Consider the following 10302-nt stretch of genomic DNA (forward strand, 5'->3'; position numbering starts at 1 on the left):
TCGCTGCCTGCCGCGGTTGCAACAATTCGTACCCTGAGCTGAAAATGACACTAATTATCTCAACCGTGAGTCTGCAAAGAAAGCAGAACAATATGCACTGTTAAGCTGGCAATCCACTTGGCAATTTTGTCGGAATCCTGGAAGCTTTCTCTCAGCTTTCAATCGGAAAAGCGGTTGTAAGGAAGTGAACTGGCCGCAGCAATCAACCACCTGCTTTTTTCATTATTTACCAGTTTCCAAACAATCCTTTGGGCACTCACAACTGGGAAATAATTGAAACATTGGTATTTAAATTGCTGAAGATGTTTCAATTCCTTGCAGTTACTTTTTGACTCAAAGCTGATGGAAAATCAAAAAATTGTTTGTAGCCAACGGTAAGCCTTTTACACACAGATGTAATAAGCTGGCATAGGAAAATGCATCTCTGTTGAAAATCTTAAAGAAATATGTTTTGGTAAAACAAGGCACGCATATACTCTGTGTTAGGCTAGGTTCACATCTATGTACTGGAGGTTGTGGTTGGTGCGTTTTTGATGCATTTTGCGTGGGTTTTCTTGGGCTAATGAGAAAGTATTACAATTCTGTTCATGTAGTGCGACTTTGATGCAACTTTACAATCTCTGGCACTCACGTAGCATCAAAGTCGCATCAAGGTCACATCAAAGTAATGTTGGAACTTTCATGTGTCTAAAGTTGCATTTTTTTAGCTAATAGGAAAGTATGACAATTCTGATCATGTAGTACAACTTTGATGTGATTTTACACTCTGTGGCACTCAAGTAGCATCAAAGTAGTGAACGAACCTTTATATGTCCAAAGTCATATGTTAGGGTTAAGGGTTGAGGTTGGGGTTAAATGTTAGGGTTAGGGTTGGGGTCAAATGTTAGGGTTAAGGGTTGGGGTTAAATTTTAGGGTTAAGGGCTAGATATGGGGTTAAATGTTAGGGTCAGGGTTAAGGGTTAGGGTTGGGGTTAAATGTTAGGTTTTAGGGCTAAGGGTTAGGGTTGGGGTTAAATGTTAGCTTTAGGGATACGAGTTAGTGTTGGGGTTAAATGTTAGGGTTAAGGGCTAGGGTTGGGGTTAAATCTTAGGGTTAAGGTTAAAGGTTAGGGTTGGGGTTAAATGTTAGGGTTAAGGTTTAGGGTTGGAGTTAAATGTTAGGGTTAGGGTTGGGGTTAAACGTTAGGGTTAAGGGCTAGAGCTGGGGTTAATTGTTAGGGTTAAGGGCTAGGGCTGGGGTTAAATGTTAGGGTTAAGGGCTAGAGCTGGGGTTAATTGTTAGGGTTAAGGGCTAGGGTTGGGTTTAAATGTTAGGGTTAAGGGCTAGGGTTGGGGTTAAATGTTAGGGTTAGGGTTAAGGGCTAGGGTTGGGGTTAAATGTTAGGGTTAAGGGCTAGGGTTGGGGTTAAATGTTAGGGTTAGGGTTAAGGGCTAGGGTTGGGGTTAAATGTTAGGGTTAAGGGCTAGGGTGGGGTTAAATGTTAGGGTTAAAGGCTAGGGCTGGGGTTAAATGTTAGGGTTAAGGACTAGGGCTGGGGTTAAATGTTAGGGTTAAGGGCAAGGGTTGGGGTCCAATGTTAGGGTTAGGGTTAAGGGCTAGGGTTAAATGTAAGGGTTAGGGTTAAGAGCTAGGGTTGGAGTTAAATGTTAGGGTTAAGGGCTAGGGTTGGGGTTCAATCTTAGGGTTAAGGGCTAGGGTTAAATGTAAGGATTAGGGTTAAGGGCTAGGGTTGGAGTTAAATGTTAGGGTTGGGGTTAAATGTTTTGGTTAGGGTTGGGGTTAAATGTTTTGGTTAGGGTTGGGGTTAAATGTAAGGGTAAGGGTTAAGGGCTAGGGTTGGGGTTAAATGTTAGGGTTATGGTTAAGGGCTAGGGTTGGGGTTAAATGTTAGGGTTAAGAACTAGGGATAGCAGTAATCATTAGTGTTAGGGTTAGCAGTAATCCTTACCCTAGGTTCACACCTAAGCGTTTTCTGCAGTGTTTTGCAGAAACGCTGTACAGTCCATTTAACATGATTTCCTATGGGACATGTTCACATCTGCGCATTTTCATCCGGTGCATTTTTGGAAAGGGTCAGAGACTTTTTTGAATGCAAAAAGTTGCATTTTGGTTCTATAGACTTCAATGGAAATGTTGCAGAAAAGCATTGATTGTGTTTTTGCTGCATTTTGTGTTTTAAATCTTCCTAACAACAAAAAAAGTGAAAGAAAAAATACCCAAAACGCATGTGCAAAAACACAAAACGCAACACAAAACTTACTGCAGAAACTGAAAAATGCAAACCTAGCCTTAGGGTTAGGGTTGCAGTAACAGGTTATTATTATTATTCAGGATTTATATAGCGCCAACAGTTTGCTCAGCACTTTACAATATAAGGGAGACAGTACAATTACAATACATTTCAGTACAGAAGGAATAGGAGGGCCTAACCCCAGCAATTACCGCTAATCCTAACAATTACTGCTAACCCTAGCTCCTAATCCTAACCATAACATGCAACTTTTGGACATATAAAGGTTCCTGCACTACTTTGGTGTGACTGTGATGCGACTTTGATGCTACTTGAGTGCCAGAGAGTGTAAAGTCACATCAAAGTTGCACTACATGAACAGAATTGTCATACTTTCCTATTAGCTCAAAAAAAATTGACTTTGGACACATTAAGGTTCCTGCACTACTTTGATGCAATGTTGATGCTACTGTGATGCTACTTCAGTTCCAGAGAGTGTAAAGTCACATCAAAGTCGCAATGCATGAACAGAACTGTCATACTTTCCTATTAGCCCAAAACAATTTGACTTTGGCTCCTGTACTACTTTGATGTGACTTTGATGCTACTTGAGTGCCAGAGAGTGTAAAGTTGTTTCAAACTCACATTACATTAGCAAAACAAAACGCAAACAGCATAAAAAATTAGCTGGAGTTTGGCTTCAATTTGTTAGTGCATTTAAATCTGCTGGTACGTTTAACAATACCTTTCCCCCCATAATGACAATTCTGCTGTCTTCTGTGCCCCCCTGTGCTCCTTCATTCAGTCTAATACAAGAGGTGTGTTACTGGCCAGATCACCAGGTGAAAATAGAGGGGAAAAGCCTAAAAAAAAAACAAATACAGTCTTCTCATCTAATTGGTAAGCTGCAATATATTAAATTTTTGGTTTTGGTTTAATACCACTTTAAGACTAATCAATCTCTGGGTTAGGGGATATAGACAGCTGGCAAGGCGGAATTTGTATGTATATATCCAACCCAGAGATTCATTTGTTTTTTTATCAAGGCCAGTTGAAGCACTGCAAATGTATATGTGGCAGAGGCAGCCAATCAATATCACCATTTGCACACAGATTCCACCCTGTGCTGCAGGTCAGGGAACACAGTTCTGATGCAGATCTTTCCCTGATAGAAGCCTACAAAAGCTTCTATCAGGGAAAGAGGGGAAGAAAAATATGAATAGGCTAGATCAGGGCAGCCAAGAAATTTTGGGGCCCCTTAGGCCAGGGACCCCCCAGGCATGACTACCAACATTCCCCAAGGCCCACCCACTGGCTGTCCCACCAAATCCACCCACTGACTAATAAAACTGGAGAATGCAAAATTTGGTGCAGCTGTGCATAAGTATAAGTTTACCTTTTCTAACATGTAACATGTTCCACCAATTTTTAGGGAACATGTAACATGTTCCCAAAGCCGCAGCTGCCACCCCCGTACTATCTGTCAGAGGGAGGGGGGCGGCAGCTGTGGCTATGGGAACATGTTACATTTTCCCTAACAACGGGTAGAACATGTTACATGTTATTATTATTATACAGTATTTATATAGCGCCAATAGTTTGCTCAGCGCTGTACATTATAATGGGAGACAATACACGAGACAGTACAGTAACAATACAATACAATACATGAGGGGTTCGGGGGCCCTGCTCCTTGGAGCTTACAATCTAGGAGGAAGGGGAGAGTGGTACAGGAGGAAATAGCAATGGGGGATGGAGTGGTGGGAAGAGCGGAGGAGATCAGCAATTAGGTGAGGGCTGGGTAGGCTTCTCTGAAGAGATGGGTTTTCAGGGTGCGCCTAAAGGTGAGGAGGGTGGGTGACAGTCTGATGGGTTGGGGTAGTGAGTTCCAGAGGATGGGGGAAGCCCTGGAGAAGTCCTGGAGACGGGCATGGGAGGAGGAGACCAGGGAATTAAGAGTAGGAGGTCTTGTGAGGAGCGGATATCAGGTCGGTGATGTAGTTTGGGGCAGTGTTATGAACAGCTTTGTATGTCAATGTTAATGTTTTGAATTTTATGCGTTGGGCAATCGGAAGCCAGTGGAGGGATTGGCAGAGGGGAGAGGCGGATACGGAGCGGTTAGTGAGGTGGATGAGTCTGGCCGCGGAACTCAGGATAGCCTGTGTTGGGGTAGGCCGGCGAGGAGGGAGTTGCAGTAGTCAAGTCGCGATATGATGAGGGAGTGAATGAGTTGCTTTGTGGTTTCTGGAGTTAGGAACGTGCGTATTTTGGAGATGTTGCGGAGGTATAGTCTGCAGGAATTTGTCAGCAATTGGATCTGGGGCTGGAAAGACAGATTGGAGTCTAGAATGACACCTAGTACTTTGGCTTGCGGGGTGGGACTGATGGTGGCGTTGTTGGTCGTGATGGAGAGGTTGGGGGGGGGGAAACTAGGAGCTCGGTTTTAGCAAGGTTTAGTTTAAGGAAGTGGAGTGACATCCAGTCTGATATGTCGTTCAGAAGGCTAGTAGGCATAGAGATGGTAGTTGAAGCCAAGTCAGTTGACCAAGGGAGGAGGTGTAGATGGAGAAGAGAAGGGGCCCGAGGACAGAATCTTGGGGGACCCCAACAGAGAGGGGGAGTGAGGGGGAGGTGGCAGCGCTATAGGTAACGCTGAAGGAGCGTTGTGATAGATAGGAAGAGAGCCAGGAGAGAGCGGAGTCTCTGAGGCCAAAAGAGTATAGTTTTTTGAGGAGGAGGGGGTGGCCGACCGTGTCGAAAGCTGCAGAGAGGTCGAGGGGTAATAGCACTGAGTAGTGTCCATTGGCTTTGGCAGTTAGCAGGTCGTTGGTGAGTTTGAGTAGGGCAGTTTCGGTGGAGTGTAGGGGACGGAAGCCAGATTGTAGGGGATCAAGGAGGTTGTTGTCAGTGAGGTGGGAGCTTAGGCGAGTATAGGCTAAGCGCTCAAGGAGTTTGGATGAGAATGGCAGCAGGGAGAGGGGTCTAAGGTTGTTTAGGTCGGTGGGATCCAGGGAGAGGATCGTGTGCTTCAGAGGGGAGGGGAATGTGCCAGTAGAGAGGGAGAGATTGAAGAAGTGAGGGAGGGATTGTAGGATAGAGGAGGAGGGTGATCGTAGGAGTTGGGTGGGGACAGGGTTAAGGGGGCAGGTGGTAAGGTGAGCTTCAGAGAAGACCTTAGTGACCTCTTCAGTGGTAGCAGGGTCAAAGGAGTGGAGTGTTGAGGGGGTTTGAGTGTGGGGAATGTTGGGTGGGGTAGAGGTCTGGACAGTGGCGAGGTCGAAGGGGAGGAGTGTTGAGAGGGTTTTCGTGTGAGGGATGCTAGGTGGGGTGGAAGTCTGAGCAGTGGTGATGTCCCTGCGAATTGCATCGATCTAGCTTTGGAAGTGGTTAGCAATCTTGTGGGCGGTGAGTGAGGTACTGGGTGGAGGTGGGGGCGGAGAGAGCAGAGAGTTGAAGGTGGAGAAGAGCCGGCGAGGGCTTGAGGAGAGGGTATTGATGAGGGTTACAAAGTATGCTTGCTTGGCAGCATGGAGGGAGGAAGTGTAGGTGAGGAAGGCGGATTTATATCAGGTGAACGCTTGTAGGGATGTGGTTTTGCGCCATAGTTGCTCTAGCGCGCGACTGCGTCGCTTGAAGTTTTTGGTATGGTCATTCTGCCAGGGTTGAAGCGGTCAGGGTCTAATGTTTCATGTGGTTAGGGGTGCTAAGGAGTCAAGAGCGGAATATAGCGAGTTGTTATAGACAGTAGTGGCCAGGTCAGGGCAGGACAGGGGAAGGATACTGTTGTAAAGTTGGTCAGCTGCAGAGTGGAAGGGGGCGGGGTTCAGGTTGCGAAGGTTTTGGTTGGTGATGGTGAGACGTTTGGAGGGGTATGTGTATGAGGACGAGGAGACGGAGAAGGTAATGAGGTTGTGGTCAGAGAGAGGAAAAGGGGTATTTGTGAGGTTGTGGGGGGTGCAGAGATGAGAGAAAACAAGGTCCAGGGTGTTCCCGTCGGAGTGGGTGGAGGACTGTATGCACTGTGCGAGTGCAAAAGAAGAGGTTAGGTGGAGGAGTTGGGATGTGGCCGGGCTTTTGATATTGGTAGGGATGTTGAAGTCTCCAAGGATAAAAAGGTGTTAGAACATGTTAGAAAAGGTAAACTTATACTTATGCACAGCTGCACCAAATTTTGTATTCTCCAGTTTTATTAAATCAACCCCCATATGACCAAAAGTATGAGGACACGCCACTGCAATATTGAGTTAAGGTGTTACCATTGAAGGGTACTGTTATTGCTACAGTATAGAGTACAATGACATTTAGGTAATTGTGAGCTTGCAACCTTGTGGCAACAGTCTAGGAAAGTCCCTTTATCATTTTAGCATGACTATGCCCAGGGAAGGGGCGGACTGACCATTCGAGCACTCGGGCACTGCCCGAGGGCCCGGGGTCAGTAGGGGGCCCCATGAGATGCCCCTGGTACCTTTCATTGGCTTTTTCATAGGCTTTTTTGGGTGTGGGTGAGGACACAGGGGCCCCATGATCCCCTATTGCCCGGGGGCCAAATGAGTTGTCAGTCCGCCCCTGGCCCAGGGCCATCTTTAACATTGAAGGGACGCTGGGCAAACATTTTCTTGAGCCCCCCCCCCCCCACCATGAAATTTTGCTCTCCACCTACTCTGAGACATACAATAAATAGCAGCTAAATTCAAAATCAGTTAACTCTAGCAGATGAGGCAGCAATAGCAATTGATTGCCAGAAGTTACAGCATATCATTACTACTCACTGACTGGTTGATAGAGGTTACAGCACACATTACGGCTAACTGATTAGTTGCTAGAGGTTACAGCACATGATTTCTGCTTGCTGATTGGTTGCTAGAGATTACTGCACATCATTACTGGTCACTGGTTGGTTACTAGAGGTTACTGCACATTATTACCGCTCACTGATTGGATGTTAGAGGTTACTGCACATCATTACTGCTCATCCATTGGTTTCTAGAGGCTACTGCACATCTTTACCACTCACTGATTGGTTACTAGAGGTTACAGCACTTAATTACTTCTCACTGGTTGGTTGCTGAAGGGTACATCACATCATCTCCTCACTACTTGCACACCATGGACTGAGAAGTTTAGGGGACCCACCAATAGACACAAAACTCCTAGGACTTCTGGGATCAGTGGCAGTGCTGGATGGGGATGGGAGGTGACATTTCTACACCAATGTTAGGGGTGATTAAAACGGATGACCAATGTAATAGGAAATTTGCACTGACCACCAATGTAATGAAGAATTTACATTACCATCCAATGTAATGGGGGGTTTTACACCAAAAACCAATACATTTGTACACTGGCCACCAATGTAAGGGGGAATTTACACTGACCACCAGTAGAGGTGTTGATGGCTGGAACCTTGTGGGGGCATAATATACATATGAATGCCACTTCTATTTACATATGAATTCTAAATCCTGGCCACTAGGCCACTATTTACTTATGAATGCTGTAGTTATTTACATGTGAAAACTGACAGGGTCTGCACACATGAGTCACTTCACATCTCAGATATCAGACACAGCCTGGGACAAAGACCTCCAGGCACAAGGGAGTGTACAGTTGGCAAGTATGGGACAGTTGATTTGAGCCCCACAGCAATGAATGGGCCCAGGGCAGCTGCCCCTTTTGCCCCTCCTTAAAGATTGCGCTGACTATTCCCAATGTACAAAGCTAGGTCTATAACGGGGTTTGATAAGTCTGGAGTGGAGGAACTCAAGCATCCTGTACAGTCCTGATCTCAACTTTTCTGGACAATTTTTGAAGAAACTGGAACACCAATTGCAAGCCAGGTTTTCTTGTCCAACATTATAACAGACCTCAAAAATTGTCTTTTGGCTGGTCAGGCACTAATTCCTATAGAAACACTCCAATATCTTGTGAACAGTCTTCTGAGAAGAGTACAGGCTGTTATAGCTGCAAAGGAGGATCCGGGATCCAACTTTACATTATGCCCATGGTTTTGGATTGGGGTGTCCAACAAGGTCATACATGTGTAATGCCCTCTAGTGCAGTTATTTTTTTTACAGTTAGAGGCTTGCTAGAAGCCTGAGTGTGAGTCAGCAAGGTTACTTTAGGTTAGGGCTGGAGGGCTCTACAGGTCAGTCCTCTGGAACCTCCCCCTGTTCTAGAAACTAGAAACTCAGTGGACAGAGGTGAGGAGGGGCTCAATTATGGGAGTCTGTCCAATACTAGGCAGAAGGCTTTGCAGTGTGGGAGATTATCCCATAAATAAGAGAGAGCCTGGCCAGCAAGGGGAGTCGGGTGGAAGATGGAGTGATGAAGTGCTGCTGGTGTGGAGCCTGGGATGGGGCCCCAGAGAAGGGGGTTCTACCCACAGGCTGGGAGCTTGAAAGAGGGACCTCCACTGTTCCACAGTCTGCGGGGAAGGACAGCTTTCAGCTGGGTCAGCAAAGGAAGAAGCCAGCCCAGCGTAAGGCCTGAAAGCAGCTTTACCTTTTAAAGCTACAGGAACAGGATACCTATGAGTATCTCTATGCCCCCTGGGCCTACAAGGGAGAGGGCAGTTAGGTGCCATGCCCAACTAGTTCTCCCTAAGACAGCAGTTTTATGCATCTCGAAATCCCTTGCCCTGGGATACTGCAGTTGGAAGAGCAGATTTTTACCATTAGTTGGAAGCTGGATTAGCCTGCCACCCAGGACTGTTTCACTATTTATGTGGCAGACACCAGATACCCTGCTCAGGGAATAACCCAGAACAGCTAGATACGGGTATATCTAGGGTCTGGGGTGGCCTCTATAGAAGATGCTGGCTAGCTCTCCAGAAGAAACTGTTTTGCTGTGACCACTTGTACATAGTTCAGGAAGTTGTCCTTGGTTCTCAGTTCCATTGGGCGTCCGGTACAGCCCTTACCCTATCCAAGTTGAAATCTCCCTAATAAAAATTAAAAAAAAAGCTCAAGGACTGGTTACTGACTCCTGAATGCAAGTCGGTGTTGAAATATGTGTTGTCAGCCTGTGCAGGACTATAGGGAGACCCAAAACTTCAGCAACTCCTAAGGGGGTAGTGCTACATGGGAAATTCATGTGCATTTGTGTATAGAGCTTGTGCTGCTCTCTAGATTTTTTTTTTACTTTTTTTGTTATGCTGACATCTTGTTTGTACTACATGTTAGTTTCTGTATCTCCTTCCCCTTTTCTGTGATGTAATTTCCTTTTCCTTGTGTGTGACTTTCTCCATCCTCCCCTTCAACACACACATTGGAGGTAGGAAAGCCAATACTCATTTTGAGCACCACATCTTGTTGTATTGCCTTGAGAAATATTGAGGATTGTCAACGGTGATTGTCTCTACTTCATTCAAATCAGACATTGAGGTCTCAGGAAGGGATATCTACTAATACAAAAATTGGATTTTTTTTTATTTAAAGCTGAAATCCAGGCAATATTTTCTTATGTATTGGGGCTATTCCTGCACTGCATGGGTCAACTGATTGTTTTGTCTAGGGTTGAGGAGAAATCTTATACTCACCTGATCCTTTGATCCTTTGAAAAAAGGTACTCCCCCATGGTTCCTGGTCTATGGAGCCTACTGTGGGCATGATGATGTCAGGAACAGTCCACTATTCAAGAATGCTGGAGTGTAGGGGTGCCGGACCATTCTTATGCTGGGGGGATCAAAGGATTAGGTAAGTATGTCTCCACTCTCCTCTCTCCTAGAAAAAAAAACGAGCAGCTAACCCGTGCAGTGCAGGTATAGCCCCACTGCATGAAAAAACAATGTCTGGAGTTCAGCTTAAATGGAAAATAATGTTGGTCTGGAAGGATTGCAGTGCTTACTGATTTTTGAAGCCAGCTTGTCACAAATGCTTTTGTTGCAGATGAGCAATGTCTTCAGTTGTTAATGCTGTTAAACATCCCCAGGTTGAATTGTAGATTTATATTTTCTTTTGTACAGCCTGTCTCACTGCTGGCAATGCTGATGAAAGGCTTATTTCTACATAAAAACAAAATTACCAGCTGGCATGAGGCTAGATGCTGTGTACTAATTGGGAAGCATGAAAT

At 45.5% G+C, this 10302-nt stretch overlaps 1 protein-coding gene across 1 annotated transcript in view; it reads right to left on the minus strand.

The window, feature by feature from the left end:
- Positions 1-9807, minus strand: part of LOC149455269 (endothelin-3-like) — a 48559-nt gene extending 38752 nt beyond the window's left edge. The window contains exon 1 of the mRNA XM_089686493.1: positions 9770-9807. Coding sequence (XP_089542619.1) covers positions 9770-9807 — 38 coding nt within the window. The remainder of the gene's footprint in view (positions 1-9769) is intronic.
- Positions 9808-10302: the final 495 nt, after the last annotated feature.

This window comes from Staurois parvus, unplaced genomic scaffold (genome assembly GCF_062004578.1).
Source record: "Staurois parvus isolate SC_StPar_1 unplaced genomic scaffold, SC_StPar_1.0 ptg000401l, whole genome shotgun sequence".
NCBI classification, from domain to species: domain Eukaryota; kingdom Metazoa; phylum Chordata; class Amphibia; order Anura; family Ranidae; genus Staurois; species Staurois parvus.